Source organism: Tamandua tetradactyla, assembly GCF_023851605.1.
Source record: "Tamandua tetradactyla isolate mTamTet1 chromosome 15 unlocalized genomic scaffold, mTamTet1.pri SUPER_15_unloc_3, whole genome shotgun sequence".
Classification (NCBI taxonomy): Eukaryota; Metazoa; Chordata; class Mammalia; order Pilosa; family Myrmecophagidae; genus Tamandua; species Tamandua tetradactyla.
In genome coordinates this window covers 290,947-312,721 of record NW_027518246.1, presented here as the reverse complement: position 1 = coordinate 312,721, position 21,775 = coordinate 290,947, and the positions used below count along the sequence as shown (strand labels likewise).

Sequence of the window (21,775 nt, the reverse complement as noted above, 5' to 3'; positions counted from 1 at the left end):
AATTGGCTGATGCTTAAATGAGAGAGCACAATGTAGCACAGCCTAAGCAGCTTGGCTTTCCTCATCTCAGCACTTGCAGCTCAGTCCAGGCCATTGGAGATGCAGGAAGAAGTCACCTGGGGGAAAGTTGTTGGAAACCAGGGGCCTGGAGAGAAGACCAGCAGAGACCATCCTGTGCCTTCCCACATAAGAAAGAACCTCAGTGGGAAATTAGCTGCCTTTCCTCTGAAGAACTAATAAAATAAATCCCCTTTTATTAAAAGCCAATCTGTCTCTGGTGTGTTGCATTCTGGCAGCTAGCATATTAGAAAAGGGGCATACATCTAATCATTCATATACTGGTCTAACACATTTTTATTGAGTACCTACTGTTTATCAGGCAGAGTGGTGGTAACAGTAGTGAACATCCAAATGAACAGCAATTAAGTGACATGGGAGAAAGTGTCAGGGATGCAGATAGATAGAGCTGGACAGCTAGAAACAGAGAGAGTGGAACCCAAGAGAAAGGACTCAGGCACTAATAAATTGGGGTAGAAAGGTATTAGAGCACAGCAGAAAGAAGACTGAGATACCTGGATCCCTGCTGCCACCTCATTCCTGCTCCCTGAGCCTAGTTGCTTCATTCTTCCTACAATTCTGAAGTTCAAAATTGTTCTCTGAACACAGGGCACAGCTGACTTCAAAGGTAGAGCTAAAAACAGAAGGCAAATAGAGATTATTGCACTGATTTTTCTGTCTCTCAACTGGCCCTTCTAGCTGTATTAAAATGTCACTGGAAAAATGGTCCAGAAGATGCAGTTTGGATTTTTGACCTAATTTTGCATTTATAACCCTTGAGCCAGATAATTTATCTCTCTGGGCTTCTGTTTCTTCACATGCACAGTGAAGGAGTGACACACGCTCCGCTTCCTCCCTGGGTAGTGAGAAGCACGTGAGATAATGGATGCAGTAGCTTAGTAACTTGAAAAAAAAGATCAAGAGTAAAAGGTTATTTTACCTTTGACATCTTTTCAATCCTTTGTTATGAACAGCCATTTCTCAGCCATGGCAGAGAGAGAAGTTTCAAATAACCAGTTAGATAAAGAAAAGGATATTGTGACTCTTCTGGCAGTTTCAAAGGCCAGCCTTCAGGTTATTCAGCTCTTACAAATGATAGCAGAGGCTCTGAGGACAGTTCTGACAAAAATTTATAGATATGTTACCACAAAAAAATAAATTAAAAGAAGGAGGATGGGTGTGGATGAAAATGAGAGTGCACTAATGTAAACTTTAGAGAGCAATACAAAAATTATCTCAGGAAAACACTACTGTTGACTCCAACCTTCCAAGACTGAGTGTGAAAAACATTACTAGCCTGCAGTTGTCTCTGAGATGTACCAGACTTTTAAAAAGCTACCCTGAGGGTGCAGCCACCTGCCCTTAGCCAAGTATCACACGTGAGATCTTACTGGGACCAGGGCAAAGACAGAGCATCTCCCTGTGCAGGGACAGTTCCTTACAGCCCACCCTGTCCCCAGTGCGGCTGGGGCTCTCTCTTGTCTTTAGGCCCAGCATTTCACCTCCTTGATTTTATTTTAAGGACACTTTCACAGACGCAACTAATCCTATGGACTCCCAGGGCATGGTGTGAATGAAGGAGCTCTCATAGAACCATCGGGTCTGACAAGCAGTGGCAGTGGGCAGCAGACCCCAATTTACTCTGCCAGAGGACTGCCTGGAGGAAGTGATGGGTGGTGGTCCATGAGGGATGCCCAGAGTGACCCAAGACCACAGCCTACACAGCTAGGACATATGAGCGACAGTGACAGAGCAGGCCAGGTGCCAGGGCATGGGTGGACCACCTCTACTGAAGGAAGAGAAGAAAAGGTACAGGGAGAAGAGTGGGAAATAGGCAGGTGAAACAAGAGGGCTAAAGGAAACTGAAAAATATCAGAGGGGGCACCCACATACAAAGACAAACAGGGGTCACCAGCAAGTACAGGAGACAGGTTCCAAACAGTCACAGGGAGAGAACTCAAGTACAACACACAAGGCATGTGTGGTTTTCCCTGAGACACTGAAACCACAATGCTTAGAATAAAATATCTGGCCCAGCCATGAGCAGCAAGACTGGCCAGTCAACCCACAGATGGAGAAGCAACCACTGAATTTAGGGGTGGTTGTTATGCAGCATCACCATGGTGATATATAACTGATACAAATGGCACTGGGTAAATGAAATCCCAACCCTGATCTCAACATCCAGCCAATGTTCCCAGAGTCATCAGGCATTTGGTTTTCAAACTTATGGTGAATAGTGAAAAAGTGGAAATGACCAGATGAGGATGGTAACCAGGAGACAAAAGAGGCAAGCAAAACTCATTCCACTCCCCACCTCTGTGCCAGAGGAAGGACCCTGAGGAGTGCATGGCAGGGAGAAGGAATTTGTAGAAGGATGTGGAGCCCTATCAGAGTTACAGCATCCAGATGCAATGACAAAGTTTATGCTTCATATGACAAGCCACTGCATGAGGACATAAAAGAAGTCAGTATTCATGTCAGATCCAGAAACAGTTGGACATTATTCCCATGGGAAAAGTTCTTGTGGGAAGCCCTGCCATCTTCTTCTGGTACCTTTTATCAAAGGTTTCACTCTGTGCCACCCTGAAGTGATTGTTTCAGTCCCCAATGATTCCTTCTCTTATCAATTGTCCTTTGTTGTGATCTGTCATGTAATCTGGTAATGGAGATAAATTGCTTGTCTTAACATCCTTCACAGCCTGGAAGGGTGCACTCCTCAGGACTCAGTTCAGTTCTTCTGAGCTTAACATCTTGCCCATGAACTGGCTGGTCACTTCTACACTGGGTCTGATGTCCCGATGCAAGCCCATACATGCCACTCTCAGAAATTCTCTTCTCCCTTCATCGTTGGCCAGCCACAAACACGGTCAAACCCTGATCCACATGCCACATTCCCATGAAGGAGCCACAGCAAGTGTTATGCAAATGACACTGGATTTATGACACTCTTCATTGCTCTCCAGAAATAATAACCAGAAGTAATAACATCTCTGGGATTTCTGATTATGTAAATAGTCTTTGGAACTGAAGAATGAGTTGGGGAAGAGTTGAATGGGGAGGTGGGATGTGTAGAAGTGTGGGTGTTCTTGAGGGGGGTTGGAATGATTTGGCATCTGCTCTAGCCCCATTGCATATTCTAGCCACGGTGAACGGTGCCAAGTCAAAACAGATTGAACCCAGCTGCAATCTCCTTTGGAGGGAATCAGACCAATGAAGCCCTATATCCAATTGGTTCCTGACTTTGGGTAAGAAAGTGTAATGACATCTCCATTCCTCACCACAGATTCATCCCACAAAGACCTCAGGTTGTTAATAGTGCCCATGGGAAAAGGAGCCCCTTTGGCCCATGTATAATAAGCATCCATCCAAAATGCTTCCACCCCAGCTGTGTCTGGTTGTTCCACTGTTAGCAATCTTAGAAAGCAACTAGTTCTGTTTTCATCTGGGGAGTTCTTAAGAGGGCATCTGTGAACTTCGATGGAAAAAAATGTCTATTTATTTTCTGAAATTATCTATTTATTTTCATTATGAATGTAGACAACACACCACAGTTGTACAGTGCTGATGTCTTCTTTGCCAACAGAAATCACAGCTATTTTCCATATCACAGTACAAGGGGGACAGATTTCTCAAAAGGGGGACAGGTTTCTCAGAAGTACTTATGTTCATTTCTACTTTAAAATTACAGTAGTTATTAGACCTATTGCAAGATCATGTTACTTAATGCTTCAATATCAAATGTGATATTACTATATCACATTTGGTCTTTCAATATTCTGGTAATTATAAGTCAGTATAATTGGTTTCCTCTGTGATTCTGTTTATGCACTTAAAACCATTATTTTGAGAAAGGTTCCACAGGCTTCACTGGACTGTCAAAAATGGGCTATAGTGCACAACACAAATACACACAGAGAAAATGTTAAATCACCATGCACTAGAAGATAGCATGATAACTGAGAACTCAGCTCAAAGGTTATTAGAATAAAATCCAAAAAAGAAATGCATTGTCACAGTTCTGAAGTCTGAAATGAAGTTTTCTGCAGGGCCGTGTTTCATCCAAAGTCAGTAGGGAAGAATCTGCTCCAAGCTGCTCTCCTAGCTTCTGAGGCTGCCCTGCCTCTCACAGCATTCCCTGCTTCAATCATCATGTGCATTCTCCCATTTGTCTCTGGGAATGGGTCCAATTTCCTCTTCTTTTAAGGAACACAGACATATCCGATTAGGGGCCTACCCTAATCCACTTTGGCCTCCTTAACTAATAACATCTTCAAAGGCCCTATTTGCAAATGAGATCATGCTCATGGGACCAGGGGATAGCACTTAAACATGTCTTTTTTTGGCAGGGGGTGGGGGCAAGGAAGGGAACAGAATTCAACCCATAACAATCCCAAAGGTGTGTTATGGCTCAATGACATGAAAGTTGTCATTTTCTCTCATGAAAGAGTTCAGGCATGCACTTTCTCCACGTGATGATCAGAGACCAAGGATCCTCCTGCCTTGTGGGTTTGCCATCTCCTAGCTCAGCGGTTATCTGCGTTCCATTGGCAGGTAGGGAGAGAAGGTGTGGAGGAACCACATTCCATCTTAGAACCCTTAATTTTGATAAACACACACCAGAAACTTTTGCTGAAAAGCCAGTAATCTCTTAGGCTTTTGATCTCTGAGTTTGTTTGATGGGGTTTGAGGCAGCTCATGACTCTCCGTGAACCTCTGTGAGCCCAGATTCACCATGTGTGGGTCCAGAGCTCTAGCCCTGGGCAGCTGTATTAGGAGGCCTCTTCTGGCATTAGGGCTAAGTTACATTCTCCCATCTGGCCTCATAGCTTACTAGTTAAGAGTGCCAAGTCCTGAAGCCTGAAATCGGATACTTGGGTTCAAATACTGATGTGCCACTTTCTAGCCATATTTCTGTTTCAGTTTCATAACATAATATCTGTCTTTTTCTTTCTCTCTTTTCATTTGTACAATGGGGATAATTAGAACCTACTTAAAAGCATTATTGGTAGATTAGTTTATGTAATTTCTATAAAACACTTAGTATAGTCTCAATAAAAATGAACCATTTATTAATAGTAATAAGGATCTTATTTAAATCTCTCTGTCTGACTCCTGTCTACACCTTTTCAATCGGACTGGAATTTAAAGGGGACAGAGAGAGGCAAATGGATGATCACCCTAGAACTCTCACACTTACCTTCAAGTAATGCTTGGCATTGTGCCTGGAACATGCTAGGAATATGGTAAAAATAGTAACTATTGTAGTTTCTTCTCCTCAGATTGGGCCTTGTTTTAGTTTGCTAAAACTGTTAGAATGCAATATACCAGAAATGGGTTAGCTGTTTTGAAGGGGATTTATTAGATTGCAAATTTAAAGTTCTGCAGCCATGAAAATATCTAAATTAAGGCATCAAGAGGGAGATATCTTCTTTAAGAAAAGGCACTGACTGGCATTCGGGGTTCCTCTGTCACATGGGAAGGCATCCACTGGCTCTTCTTTCAGGTTCTGTGTGTCCTTGCATGCTTTTCCAGGGACACTTCTCTGAGCTCTCCATGTCCTACAGGTCTTCTCTTAGCATCTCCGGGGGGATTCTCTCTCTCTCTCTTTGCGTTCTTCACTTAGTTTCCTCACTCTGCTCTCTGTATCTACCTCTCTGTGTTTTCTGTCCTTATTCTCTTCATAGAGGACTCCAGTAAAAAGATTAAGGCCCACCTTGAATTGGGTGGGTCACATCTCCATGAAAACAACCTAATCAAAAGGTCTCACCCACAATAGGTCTGCACCCACAAGAGTGGATTAAAAGAACCTAGCTTTTCTGGGGTATATAACAGCTTCAAACCAGCATAGGCCTTAATTTTTTGTTTGTGTTTTTGTTTTGTTTTTATTCATAATACATATTGCTATTCTACTCTCATTTAAAGTCTATAACCAGCTCTGTCAGGATGCTTAGTTTCTTTGATTCAAATTTATTTATTAATTGATGTTTAGCTATGCTTAGGGATTAGTTTGGTTAGTAGCCAGGAATACAATTTTAAATACTGTGCCCACTATGCTAAGAATCACCAAACCCTTAGCTCTTCCAGAGGAACCTATTGCTTCCAGAGTCAACCCTTCTAATGCTCTGGGCATCTACTTAACCTCCTCCCCTCTTGGAGTTGGATCCCCTTTGACCTACACATAGTTTTCCTTTCATTGATTTCCTGGTGATATCTCAATCAGCTCATTGCTTAACTAATCACCACCAAATATTTATCACCTCAGATGCATAACCTGTGGAGCTATACAATGTAATATGTAAATATGAACTGAGTATCTTACATTTGTACAGTGCTTCCACCTCAACAAAGTAGTTTTTCATTCATTTTCTCATTTAATATACAGAGAAACCCTGCCAGCAGGTAGCTACATTTCTAGATGAGCAGACTAGGGATCTAAGAGATTATATATTTAGCTAAGATCACCCACTATGTAGAAACTTGGACATTGGCACAGGAGTCCTGGTCTGTTATTGGGCACTTCCTACCATTTAAACTACACTTCTCTTGAAATTGTTTTGCAAAAAGTGGAGGCTTTTCAATTGAACAGGCACAATTCAAATCTCTGCTCCACTACTTCTCTTATCTTTTCAGGTCTCTAGTTTCCTCAACTCTCAGATGAAATTAATTATACCTCTCAGGACTACAATAAGGTCAACCCTAGTAGACATTCAATAGTTTGTTAAAAGAAAGAAGAGACCAGACTAGAAGAAGCAGAGGATTAAGTCTTCAGAAAGAGAGAGAGAGAGAGAAAAAAAGTAGTTATGAGATCATATCTTATGTCATAAAATTGCATAAAAAATTATGAAGTTTTGTTCTTTGTAATCATCAATGCTGTCCCCTAGATCTAAGAAGTTACCCAGGGCTTTTAGGCTTCTTTGTTTCAAGGGGAGTTTGTAGCACATGGCAAAAACAAAGGTACCAGAAGGCAACCCTTCTTCTTGCCTCAATTTCTAGAGTAGAATATGTTTGCTATCTCTAAAATTACTAGCACTTGGATTAGTGGGGATTTGCAGGTGTGCTCAGCCTAATCCCTTGCAGTACCAGAGGGAAGTGGTAAGATCTTTAAAAGGCTTACCAAGCTTGGAAGGCTGTACACTTGGCCATGGGATTCAGCATCAATGAGATTCTCAGGCCCCAAGCAGAACAGAAGGGCTGCTGACATTCAAAGGCTCATATAGATTATGCAGTGAGAATTATCTGCAAGCAACAATGCTAGAGTGGAGATGAAGGGCTCCTTTTCCCTTTTAGTGGCCCACATAGACCTCTGGAAACTCATGAAAGCCCAGGGGAAGTGAGTTGTTGCTCAAATAATAATAAAGTTTTAATCTCCAAACATCCTCATGTGACAGGAGCTCAAATTGGATTTTTTTATTTAATGAAATTAATGTGATGTGCCTTAACCACTTCAGAGAGAATAAGACAGGAGAGAGGGAAGGGAAATTTCAAATGTGATAGCCATAATAAAAGCAAAGAAATCTGCATGTGAGAGTAGGAAAGAAGTCTGAATTGTGACCAAAGGGTAAGAGAAACAAGAGGTTAACTACCAAAGGGTCAAAAGTTATGAATTTCTATTTATCTCCTTATCCCTCCAATGGAGCATCAGCCTAACTTCCTAGGCAACAGTCACCTATTAAAATAATACTTAGTGATAAAGTGCCTTTTTTCTTAAAAGGTTGACTTAAGCTTTACCATCTATGCCAAAATTCAAGCATGGTAATTGTGCTGGTTTGCAAGGATGTATGTCCCCCCAGAAAAGCTTGTTTTAATCTAAATTCCATTTTGTAAAGGCAGAATAATCCCTATTCAATACTATATGTTTGAAACTGTAATCAGATCATCTCCCTGGAGATTTGATTTAATCAAGAGTGCTTGTTAAAACGGATTAGGTGATGACATGTCTCCACCCATTTGGGTGGGTCTTGATTAGTTACTGGAGTCCTATAAAAGAGGGAACATTTTGGAGAATGAAAGCAATTTGGAGAGAGCAGAGAATGCTTCAGTACCATGAAGCAGAGAGTCTACCACCAACACCTCTGAAGATGAAGGAAAACACCTCCTGGGGAACTTCATGAAACAGGAAGCCAGGAGAAGAAGCTAGCAGATGAGACCATGTTTGCCATGTCCCTTCCAGATGAGAGAGGAACCCTGTCTGTGTTCACTATGTGTGTTTCCAGATGAGAGAGAAACTCTGACTGTGTTTGCCATGTGCCCATCCACTTCAGAGAGAAACCCTGAACTTCATCGGCCTTCTTGAACCAAGGTATCTCTCCCTGGATGCCTTAGATTGCACATTTCTATAGACTTGTTCTAACTGGGACATTTTCTCAGCCTTAGAACTGTAGGCTAGCAACTTATTAAATTCCTCTTTTTAAAAGCCATTCTGTTTCTTGTATATTGCATTCTGGCAGCTAGCAAACTAGAACAGTTATGATACCCACCTCATTTCTGCATTCCCTGATAAGAGCTAAGTCTTCTTCATCCTCACATCCAGCATCATGTAGATACAAAGTTCTCAATAAAACTTCCTTAAACACGACTGACTGACTAATAGAATGAACCCTGCCTTATGTAAAAGCTATGGGAAAACTCCTACAGATACTTCACTATTCACTAAACAGTGTATCAATTATTTCCATTAAGGCTTGTCTAGCAGAATTAAATGGGCTCAACCTCTTCATCTCATTTTATATCTATAGTAATCATACCTCTGGAGCTGCTTATAACTCATTCTGAATGATCATTGTTTACCAATCAAAACCCAAGAAACAAGATTAATTTTATTTGCTTTAAAACTGTCAGCAGGACAGAGATTACATAATTACTCTCCATCTGTTTTCCGATACTCACATATGAAATAACAAGCATCCTTGTGAGCAATGGTTCTTTTCTGTGAATCTGGTGGTAGAGAAAAGGGATGTGGTGCCCTCTGGTTTATGGCTCCATTTTAGAAACTGAAAAGATATATAAAATAAGGAGACTATGTGTATAAATAAGGGACTGAGGCATCTGTCTCTCTGCCATTGGTACTCATCTCTTTCAAATAGAGCTAACGATTTAATGCATGCTATTAAGTTGGACTTTATCGTAGAAGGCAAATTTAAAAATAATCAGCAGCAAATAGATACTTTGTTTTAAACTACCTCTTATGGAGATAAATCTGAGGAAAAGGTGCAATAATTCAGTTCAGCAAGCACTACTATACACCTACTATGTGCCAGCACTGTATTGGGGAATTTGCCTTTAACCATAGTAAGAAGGAAATGTTTGTTTTTTTCCTAATGTTTTTCAATATTTTCAGGTTGTTTGAATTAAAAAAAACCTGATGCACTAGGTGGAAGTGGAGGAGAAGGTAAAGCAGTATATGCAACATAACTGTGGGAGGAACCTAGCTCTCATTTTTCCTCTTCCTTGAAATGGAAAGATAGACATAGATCATTTTATAAGTTAAAGAAAAAAACAAAAATTTTTTTTGATTAAAGAGTCTGTTTGGAAACAATATTTTTGTTAACAGATTTTTATATTTTTGGTGTTCCCGAAGATGGGACCATGCTAACAAAAAGTGTTCAATACGTGGCTTTTCAGTCATGTTGTGCATACATACAGCACGACTCACAAAAACAATGTGTCCTTAGCTTAATCACTAAGAGGAGTTAGTCTGCCCTACTCTGATTTGGTCTGGAAAATCTTACAAGCTAAAAATAAGTATACCTAAGGTTTTTTTTTTTTTAATGTGTATACAAGGGACGGCAGAGTGAAGGAATATATTAAAATAAATGGGGGGCAGTTTAGACTATTTCATAAGGAAATGATTTTTTTTAATGTTTGGGGCACTGTGCTTTTAATTTCTAAATCCTACATTGACAAAGCACAGGAGAATCATTTTGCTGTCCTGATTGGAGGTTGTGTTGCCTAAGATACAACAGCCGTTTCAGCCAGCACCTCGACACAAACGTTCCCGACATGAAGCATGTTAGGACAGCAAATGTAAGTGAAGTTGCAGAGTTTATGGAGGCAGCATACTATCGACCAACTTGGAATGTGGCTAGAATGCCACAGCAAGTACGTCTTCTCACACCAAGGGCTTTGCGACTGCACAAAGTCACACACTCATCTTGGACGCAGCCCTTCTCTCCCAGGTGTGCCTCTCTCTCTCTCCCCTTGACTTGTCATGGGCTAGTATTATTTCAAAATGGCCCTGCGTGATATATGGATTCCACCTTCTTGAGAATATGTATATTTGACATAAAGCCATTTTCATCGTTTATGAAACAAGATTTACAAAGAATACACAGCAAAAGATAAATGCCAGGACAGACAGGATAGTCTGATTACTGCATAGTGAAATGATTAAATAAAGTTGTTATTTTATGAATTAAAATTTCAAAAACAGATCTTTTGAGAGTTGGGCAATTCACAATCCCACCCAAGCGACGTACACTTAGGGAGCAGGTGCTGTGTGAAAGTAGGGCTAGAGCACGAAGGAATGAAGTTGTCTGTCACTATTTTCATCTCAAGGGAAATCTGAAGGACTCAATAGCATAGATGGTTAGTGAGCCAGCAGATGACAAGAGGACTTGCTCCCTTCTCTGGGAAATATGATGATAAGAAACAGATTTCAGCTGTTTCTCAAGTTTTTCCTCTATTGGACCACAGAGCTGCCAAGAAATGAGGACACACAGATTGTGTCCTCCCACCATCTGTGTCGTGTCCTGACCAGTCACAGCATTTCCTTGATTCAAGTGCAGGAGACCAAACTCTGAAGAGAAATCATCTTTTCCAATGAAATATTGCATTTTGTGATAGTTTTTAGAATGCCTCAGCTTCAGTTATCAGAGGCTCACACTAACGCAAATCTGGAAAGTAGAATCCCATTTTCAAACTAAACCACCATGACCAGAAAGACAACCAAAGCTAAGGGTCAAGGCTCTGTTACCCTGTTTTAAATATATATTATTTTCAGCTGCCATATTATAAAGTGGAACTTAGGTTTCCCTAATATTTGCAGAGCTCAGGGCAGGAGTACAAGTGGAGATATATATATATATATCATATATCTTTTAATTCAAACAAATGAATCTCTCTTGTTATTTTGACAAATATATGTCTGTAACTACAAAATCAGAAAATATGTGTAAAGCTCTTTAAAAAAAAGACTAAACTGACAAAATACCAAGACCAAATGAATTTAGTTATTATTACTCATGTTGGGTGTTCAGTTGATGGGCTAGTGATATCTTGATAAATCATAAAATAGACAATCATAACATAAATTATTATATGTTTTCTATAAAATTTGCAATCACTTCAGCAAACTGGTTAATTGTGTTTGTAAGATCAAGATTTTTATACAATTTGTTCTGACATCAGTAATGATTCAAAGAACTAAATTATTTAATTATACTCAAAGTGTACAAAACTTGAATATTTCATCAGGAAATAAAAATTTATGAAAACATATCAACATTGAAATTTGTTTTCAAACTAAATTATGCTTTTAAAATATTCATTAAAGACAAAATAAAATTATAATTAATGAATATAAATGTTTAAATTAAAATTTTATAAATATGTCTTAATTTTATAAAAGTTAATCAATTCATAATTCTTAACCATTCAAGGTCCATATAGTTGCCAATATTGAGAACTGGTATTGCAGTTTTTTTTTTGCTCCACCTACAAATACAAATTTAACTGAATTAGATTGTTTAGTATTCCACAAACTTCTTTGGCTATCACGTGTGACAGTTGACTATATCACACTGAATTTGTGGATACCGACACAGTCACATATCAGACCATGAAAAGAAGCAGGACACACTAGGAACTAAGCAGCACAATGTGGTTGAGGGTAGTGAAAAAGCAGGCTCTGGGAAAGGTAAAACTAACCCAGCTGTTTGGCAGCTTTATGAGGGGGCTCTTTTGCAGTCCAACTTGTAGCATTCATAGATGTGTGATGAACTTGGTTTTGATTCCAGCAGGTATTGCCATCCCAGGAGAGTGAATCTGTTGGGTGGGAATGCTGCCAAAGGAGTCCAGAGGCATCAGGCAATACAAGAAGTCAAGAGATGGGTGGAATTATGGTTCTTAAGTGATATATAGCAGAGCCTCCCTGAGCAGTGGGAAGGTCCAGGTAACAGAGCTCAACTTCCATAGACAAGCCTGTCAAAACTAGGCAGGATGTCAAGGCTCCAGCCAAGTGGGCTTGGGCGCAGGGAAAAGATATATATCCAGATGGGATTGGGAATTGTGGTAGAAAAAAAGAGCAGATGTCTGGCTGTATACATAGGTTCAGCCAATACAACCAGGGTGAGAGGAATGCAATGATTTGGTAGGTAAATAGTGGGGTGTAAGAGGAAGCAGGTGGACCCCAGGTCTCTTCCACTTTCAGGTTTATTTTCTGCCGTGGTGAGAATTGTTTCAGCTTTTGGTTGAGCTTCAATCTGCATGAGAAGGACATTAGTGATTATAGCTGAGTGGGGCTCAGGAAGACAAGGGCTGAACAATATTAAAATAGTGCTATGGCATGACATATTTGTAAGTGAATAAATGAAATTGTTGGGGAAGTGATTTACTATGGTTTTAATTCATAGCCCAATTTACTGGTGAAGTTTAAACCTTTACTAATATAATATTTTGATCTGAGTTAAATGGTAGATTTTGCATTAAAATATCTTGCAAGTTTTCATTAACTGGTTCCTGGTAGAAATAAATATATCATCAGTTTTAGAGAGTCTGTGCCATATACCCTAAGACTCCTGAAGCTGCAATTCTCTAAGAGTCAATTTGGGTCCCTGTGATTCACCTTAATATGGAACGTTTCTGTGACCATGCTGAAAGGCTGAACTTGTGTACTGAATTTTAAGATCAAGTGTAAAACACATCTCTATTATAAGGCTAAAACTGATCCATGGATCAGCTCTGCCTGTGAAAAGATAGACCTGAAATGCAAATTTTGGAACACAGGATTTTAAAAGAAAGAAGAGATATTCTTTCAAGTATAGAAAAGTAGTTACAGATTACTTTTACATTCTAAATATGGATTTCATTGTTGTCAGTAATACTACATTGTAAGGGATTTCAAAAGAAAAAGTTTTAGATTTAAATGGGTTTAAAGGGATTGGCAAGGACAGTGTTGAATTTGTCCATTTTTGCTAGCTCTTTAAAAGTCCATATCAATTTCTTTGTCTTTATATGACAGGGGAGAAGCATAATCAAATGTCTAAGGAGTCATTTAGTTTGGAGCCTCTGCACTTTAATAATAAGTAGCAACCAATGAATCATAGGAGCTAGAAATCATTTTTGTTGACTTTCTTCATAAAAAAAGAGTCCTATTTTAAATAATATTATATAGCTCCACAAACTGATCTGAGTAAGGAAATGACCTCTCCAGAAAGGTGGAAGACTCATTTTGCTTTATTCAGACAAACAGATTTTTAACTATAGTTTCATATTATTTCCTGTTTGTATTCTTTAGAAAAGAGTCAATTGATCAATCTTCCCTTAAATATATGCTTTTCTTTTATTTAAATTATTCTACAGTTATTTTTTTTATGTGCACTTAAAATATATATTTAGTAGGGTGGCTTTACAAAGTATAGAAAATGAATTCTTAATGCCAATGATATCTGATATGATTGAATAATAAAATGGTGTAAAAGGGGTACTCTTAAAACTCATTTCCCAGCATAATTTTTAATAAATGAAACTTCATTTCATAGTGTGTAGTCCTAGAATTCTTGAAAAGTAGCTATATATGTATTTTTTTAAATTTTGTCTTGAGTTGCTTTTATTAAAGAATTGTTTCCAGAGTATTTTAATGCTCTCCTCAGAGAGCTAGATAGCCAAATTTCACTTCTTTGCTATCTAGTGTTTCTGTTTTTGGTTAAAGATATCATTTTTAAGAGGTAATTTAATAAGATGAAGAGCTAGAAATGCAATTTGTGCATCCTTGCTTATTTAATACTTTCTTTAATTTCTGAATTTGGTCTTGTGGTAATAAGCTACTTTTTCCTACCTACAAAATAGTTTAGTGAGACACTCCTTGGTATTTATTTGTGCATATTGGCATTCCAGTGCTTAGCTCTCTATCTTAAACACTGGATTGGAAGATAAAACTTCCAACAGTGGCAGTTAGTGCCTTCCCTGCCTATATATTGGCTTCTTGCTGTTCTTTATAGAGATCCACTCTCATTTCTGTTTTTTAAATTCCAAATTCTTCATTTCTTGCCAAGACCCAGTAGCTGATTGAATTCTGCTTCCATTTTTGTCTAAGCAAAGCCTAAACATGGTCATGTTTGTATTGCCGGAAAGTCTACTTCTTTCCATTCCATTTTCTCTCACCAGGGCCAAGTCAAGAATCCTTTGATGTTCTCCCAAAAGGTGTTTCTTTACCATATTAGTCAGGGCTCAAAGGAAGGAGCTACCTTCTCAAATCTAAAACAGTTATCTCATTCTGAAATTGGTTTTCAGCACTGTTAATAAGACTGATGTTATATTGGATTTAAAATAAAATAAAACCATTTTGGAACAAGACAGACATGGTTTTGAATCCTGATTCCTGACCCATCATTTATTAGTCATGGGAACTTATGCAAGTTACTTAAATTTCTCACTCTCAGTTTTGTTTTGTTTTTTAAATCATTCCCCATAAATGGGTGACATAGTGCAATTACTGACTCGACCACTTACCCTGAGACTGAGCTCTATGGTTACTGTTAGCTGAAATGCTGAAACTGATGAGATTATGAATATATGCTGTTTGTTGAGATGCGGTGATTTAGATCTAAGGTTTAAATACACTAATATACTTCTGAAAATGGGATTGGTACTATATACTACAGAAAAATGAGAAATGTTTTGGTAGATGAGAGCAAAGAAAGGGAGAAAGAAATTTTAAATACCAGAAAGAAGTTTCTAACTACATCCATGAAAATCACTTATTTCTTACGAATGCTAGTGACTAGTGCTAGTGACAGTACAGGAAAAACTGAGATATGAGTGATAATTCAGCTACATTATGTTAGTTTGTAAAGTTTTGTTACATACAAAGCATATAATAAATTCCTTATTTTGAATAGAAAGAGGGATACACGTGGAACAAGTACTTTAAGAATACTGCTTTGAAAGTCACACCCGTTTGTCTTAATTCCATTTTGCCAGTTTTCCTAATCAATTCTTTAGGCCATAAGTGTCCACATATTTCTCATATGGAGAAACTCACTCAGGAACAGATACAATCACATTTATATATCAAATGTCCAAACATACACAATTGCTTACATATAAATACACTCAAGAAATTAATCAAGAAGAGACAGAAGAAAGCAGGAACCAAGTGATAGAAAATTATAAGATCAAATTGAAATACAATCAAAATGTTGTAATTAGATAGAGGCAGGGAACAACTTTGAAAAAGAGAAATAAGTTGTAAGAATTATACTATCTAACTTCAAAGCCTTAGAAAAATGCAAATGGAAAATACAATGGAATACCATGACACACCTACTAGGATGTCTAAAACGAAAATGCATACCATACCTGGCACTGCCAAAGATGTAGAGCAAATGGAACTCTCATAAACTGTGGGTATATAAAATGACATAACCATTTTGCAAAACAGTTTGGCTGTTTCTTAAAACATTAAACACCACCTACCAAATGACCCAGCCATGCTACTCCTGGGTATTTATTCAAGAAATATGAAAGCAAATGTTAATACAGATTTCATGAATGTTCACACCAACTTTGCTTGTAATATTGAAAAACCGAAGCAACCCAATTGTTCATCAACAGATACATGGATACGCAAATTGTGACATATCCATCCAATGGAATATTATACAGGAATAGGAAGAAATGAACTATTAACAGTGCAACACCACAGATGAATCTCAAAATATTTTTGAGTGAAAATGAATTTTTAAAAAAGGGTACATACTGTTATTTCCCTTTATATAAAATTCTAGAAAATGCAAACTCATCTGTAGTGACTGAAAGCACATCAGTGGCCTGAGTCACATGGTTATAATATAAATGAGGGGAGAAGGCCAACATTATCATAGGCGATGGACCATAACCTTTGAGCCTTGCATTGGCATGGGACTAAGGGCAGGGGAGGGACTGTGGAGGGACCAGAGGGCCCCTAACCCAGGCTCCCACTGGTACACAGCTTGGAGCTGATGAATTCAAGGTCTTATCATTTGTACACCTCAGTCCAAGCACTGCCTCTCCAGAACTGATTGCCAAGAATACAAATGTCTTATCTTCAAATCAACCATTGTAGGCTAACTCTTTTCTTATCAGTTTGTATATCTCAGGGTAGATCTTCACAACATGTGTGAGGATGACTTTGTTGTTTTGTGCATTAAGATTTAAATCTTTTTGTAGGAGCAAAAGATGAAAGAGATTGACAAGAATGAAGAAAATGAGAGAAAGAAGCCATTTGGAAAGAAAAATACAGGGTGGTAGAAAGAAATCTACATTGTAGGGCTATAAATATGCAGTTGACAGATAATTACTAAATAAAGTAATGGTATTACAAATAAGATATTTCATCATTTAAATGTGCAACTTAATTAAATGTGCTAAAAGTTTTAAATAAATTGACTTACTGCCATTTATTATTAGATTAATAGAACAAATTACAAAATAGACTTTCCAATGATTTCATAGGAATAATAAATGGATTAAATATTTAGCATAATTTGCAAAAATCTGCTTTCATGAATTATGAGGGACACATTTTTAATGGGATTTTAAACATAATGCTATTAAGTCACCTTTATGAATGCTTTATTTGATTTTCCAAATTTTAATTCACATAAATACTTTTGCTATTGTAGAGTTTGGATTATGATACATATCCCCACTATTTTTCCAATCAATGAGTTAGGAAAATGTTTATGTATGATTTGAATATACTTATTCTTAAGACACATGTACATACATTTGCACATGGTAGATTTTTTTTTAAATATATATATTTTTTTACATGGGCAGACACCAGGAATCGAACCCAGGTCCTCTGGCATGGCAGGTGAGCGTTCTTGCCTGCTGAGCCACTGTGGCCAACTCTGTACATGGTAGATTTTTATTGTAGATTATTGTGTAGTATTTGCAGTTTTCTTATACCACATTTGGGAAAAATCAGGTAGAAGTGGTAAGTCAAGGGGGGCTTCCATGGTATTTTATCCAAAATGACCTAAGGAAGGGTAGAGGAGGGATATGAGTTTAATCAAAGGATCTCAGCTGTTGTCTGGAACACTTTTTCCTGATATAAATCCTGATGGGGATTGTCACTTCTTGCAAAGGGAGAATGAGCAAGGGGACTATACAGACTAGTGGTTAAAGCATAGACTTTTGCAGTTAGGAGATGTTAAGTTCAATTGTTAGATCCACCACTTAGATACTGTAAGACAATGACACTTTACTAAATTTCTCTGAGATGCTAGTTTCCTCACCTGTAAAACAGGGATACTGAAAGGACCTCTTTCCCAGGGTTGGCATGTTTGTTAAATGAAGTAATGAATCCCAGGTGCTCACTGAAGTACCTAATACCTAAAAGGTGCCTAATAGCTGGTAACTATTGTTATAGATAAGAGCAGTTCAGCAGGTAGATTCAGAGCAGAATAGAGAAAGTGGTTCAGGAGGACTGAAGCCTTGACCAGTGGGAAGATGTTGGCAACTGGCTTTTATATGAAATCCCTTGTAAGGCACAGGGGTGAGGGTGAGCTGGGAGATCTTAAGATGTGCTTTCCAATACAGTCACTGTCCACATGTGGCTATTTACACTTAAATTAATCACAACTTCAACAATTAAATTCTGTTCCAGAATTTCACTAACCACATTTCCAGTGCTTGGTAGCCAGAGGTAGTAACTGGCTATTATTCTGGACAATACAGATATAAAACCATCTTTGCAGAAAGTTCTATTTGACAGTGCTAGCTTACTGGGTCTGTGTTGGGATGAACATCAAGGCAACGTTCATTAATTACTTGTTAATTTAACTAACACCCATGTCACAGTGAATTTCCCCTCATCCCTATTATTTATCTTTTATTTTACAGAATCTGAGGCTTATCAAACTCAAAATGTTCAGAAGGATGTTTCTCAAGATTCTGTGCAACTTTCCAAGCTGTTGCAATATATTTATACCACTGCATGTGAATTCATTCAGTGAGATTCTATGAAGGAGGCTGTCTGTGCTTTTCTTGACTGAGTTTCTGAATTCTGTCATTAGTTCAACATCTCTACAATTATCCATATCTGGTTATTAACACGTTATTTCTACACTCCTTCTCCTCCTCCTCTTCTCCTCCCCCCACCCTCATATCCTCTGATTTGGAAGCAGGCGGTAGGAGGTGGGGACAATGTGAGATTCTTAAGTGATCATTATTTTGGTGGCAGCTGGTTCTTAACAGCTTTGGTTTTGTGAAAGAGGTGATAGAATCTGTTTCCATGGCTGCCTTGTCCTAATTATATTCTATAGGAACCACAAGTCTTGGGATAAAAGTGTTATACACTGTAGCATCTGCAGGGCAACACTTTATGGTATGCTGAGAAACATCTAAATGTAACATATGTAGTCATCGCATTTACTATCATTAGCTAACCAAGCCACCTGTATGCCTTTTTCAGCTTCCTGAACCACATTTCATCCAAGCTCTGCTGTTTTTCTCCTGCAGGGTTGTTTCCTGAGTAAAGCCCAGGGCTTATGAGTTCCCCAGCAGCGATCTCTGTTTGGACCTCTCTGAACAGGCAGTGTCACCTACTGGGCTAGCGTTTTTCTGTTTCCTAGTCAATCTGTTAAGATTTTAGCATGAGATTCTTGGATACATTTTCACAAAACGTATGGGAGATTGTAAATGCTTTGGCCTGGTACAATTGAGAGCAAGGAAGCAGTGCAAATCTTCTATTCATAAATAACCAGATCTGTAGGCATTAAAAAAAAATTCTGTGCAGTAAGACAATTTATGTGCCACACTTTACCCTTGGCACACTTTCCAAATGAATTGTTCAAACAGAAGTTATATTAAGACAAATAGAAATGACGATGAAGACCAGATGTGGATTTTTAGTTAATATTCAAAATGCACAAAAGATGGCATTGCACAATAAACTAAAAATGTCCTAGACAAATAAGGAAATCTTTACCCTGAAGAACTGGCAGTGCAAAGATATCATTTATTCAACAAAGAGCTGGGAATGCAGAACAAATGCAGGGTAGGTTGGGGTGACTATAAAAAGGAATTCATCGAGGAAGTGATGAGGTAGCAGATGTATGGAACCTAAATTTGGGAAAATAAGAGCTTAGCACTTTTTGGCCAGTCTTATGTCTAAGGTAGAAAACTCGAGCCAACCAGTGTAATTTCCTTCATCTGTGAGAGCAATTATAGCTTTAAAAAGAACATAAATTTTTGGAACCTAGGCAGCAATTTCACATTGGATAAGTACACCTTGATAAACTAAAAAAAGCAATGTCCCCAGACTTTAAATGATCTCCAAGGATAATGATGATATCTCTCCTCCAATTTCCCCTCAAAGTTTTTCAAGGTAGATAGAAAATGTAGGCATTGGCTTCTTCTTAACTCTTGGAGTTCAGTGTGAAAGCGACCAGGGAGTACTGCACTGGAAAGATATTGAGACCCATGTTAAATTATAATAGGAACATTTCTTAAAAGCAACTGGATTTCTCAAACACAGTTGGATTTTCAGCCTTCCATTCATCAGGGATGGCAAGATGTGTCGCTTTACAGCATAGCTCACAGTCTTTGAAGCTTCCAGTTTATAGAAAATGGGGAGGAGGTGGAAGAGTAGTGTTGAACTATTTATTTAAAACCATTGGGGCCTTGAAAATAGAGACAGCTCTGGAAAATGCTTACAGTCTCTTGTCTTGCGGAGCCCAAACTTGTCTAATATTTCCATACCTCAGCAACCTTTTTAATTATTGAAGAGGACTCTGTGCCTGACTTCCCATCATGCCTGCAAGTGACTTCCCACCACAGGTTTTCCTGCCGAGTTGATGCATTCTTTAGAATTTTAATCTACCGCCTTCTCTCACCTATATTAATTCATTTTTTTTAACTCATAAACATGTTAGTTCATCCTCTCAAGATGAAAATGTGTGGGTTTTCAGTTGTTATCCAATTTCTTCAGTCTGATGAATACATAAAACCACATTAATTTGTTCATTTATCAATTCAGCCAGCTTTTTAAAAAACGTTTCTTCTACATGTGCAGACTTTATAGGTAGTGGGTATTCATGAGGGAAACAAGACTGATGAGGTCACTCTTGGAGCTCTATACTCCGGAGAAACAAATCAAACCCAACCAGACCAAAGCCATGCCCTACTTCCTGTTTGAACTCCCCCTTAGTTTCCTCTTGAAATCTTTTGAAATTTAAAATTGACCAAGATAGCTAATCAAGCCTCTCGTTATCTGCATTTGACTCAATGCAAAATAAAGCCTGCCAGCCCTAAACCCTCCCAGATAAAACAAATACCTGCCCATTCAAATGTTCTTATGCTAACTTCCTTGTAAAGGAAGAAGCATCTTTGCCGCAAGGAAACTATTGGTGTTCTGAATAAAATGTTGTAATCTGCTAACTCGACACCCATTACTCTTTTGACAAGTTTTGAAGTGAGATATAAAAGGTGCCACTCTGGGGCTGCGGGCTGAACATTTTTAAGAAGGGAGATTTTAGGTTTTCAAAAGAACCTTCAGACAAATGCTTTAAGTAAACACTGGGGTGAGGATGGGTCTGGGACTTGCAGAAAGAATGAATTGCAGAAAAGAGGCAAGGAGACCCCTTGGAAGGCTGCACCAGTCCATACTGCGCTGGGCAAACCCGGGATGGAGGGCTGGCTACGCAGGCGCGCGGGGCAGCACCAAGAACCCCACGCTGCAGCTTCTGGAGTCCCCAGATGCAGCTTCTCACTTCACTGGAGAAGGGGTTGCGGCCGGGAGGGAGCTAATAAAGAGTGAATGAGCTGCAGCTGCCGTCGCGGCCAGAGTCAGCCCGAGCGGCCCCGGAGAGGTGCGCCGGGGAGGCGGCGAGGGGAGGTGGCTCGCCCTGTCCCTCCCACCCGCTCCTCTTTCTCTCTCTCCCTTCAGCGGTACCAGATCCTCGTTGGGTCCGATCCTCGGCCCCCACCCCGCACTCTCCCACTTCCTCCGAGTCCCAGTCCACACCTAGGGCGACCCCAAATGCCGTGGGTTAGGGCGGGGGCCGCGAGCCGCGCGAAGGACCAGCCCTGCGCCTCCGCCGGGCGCGAAGCCCGAATGCCCCTCGCCGCTCGTGGGAGCCGGGCATGGGGAGCGCTGCGTGAGCTCTTCGCACTCCGGGAGCACTCCGGGAGCACCGAGGAGCTGCGGAGACGCGCGCAAGCAGGAGGAGGAGGAGGAGAGGAGCGGTGTACTGGGAGGACCCAAGGGAGGGAAAGCAGAGAGTGTGGGGAACCGAGAGAAAAGTGAAGCTGGGAGAAGGCGGCCGAAGGTGGGGATTGCTGCTTCTGTTTTTTGTTGTCGCTGCTACCCTCGTGCTGGGAGCTGAGCCGGAGGGAGGGCAGTGGAGAGAAGATGGCAGAGTTGGTGAGCAGCGCTCTGGGGCTCGCCTTGGATCTCAACACCTTGAGTGTGGATTTCTGCTATGATGACAGGTAAGGGGGTTAGAGGCAG

General features: G+C 39.5%; 1 protein-coding gene and 1 pseudogene across 1 annotated transcript in view; both read right to left on the bottom strand.

The window, feature by feature from the left end:
* Positions 1–2,537: 2,537 nt before the first annotated feature.
* On the bottom strand, positions 2,538–3,425 carry LOC143672785 (sulfotransferase 2A1 pseudogene; annotated as a pseudogene).
* Positions 3,426–21,207: 17,782 nt separating this feature from the next.
* LOC143672784 (NEDD4-binding protein 2-like) overlaps positions 21,208–21,775 on the bottom strand; it is a 44,767-nt gene continuing 44,199 nt past the window's right edge. Inside the window, 1 exon segment of the mRNA XM_077147286.1 lies at positions 21,208–21,744. Within this exon segment, the coding sequence (XP_077003401.1) occupies positions 21,208–21,744 (537 nt within the window).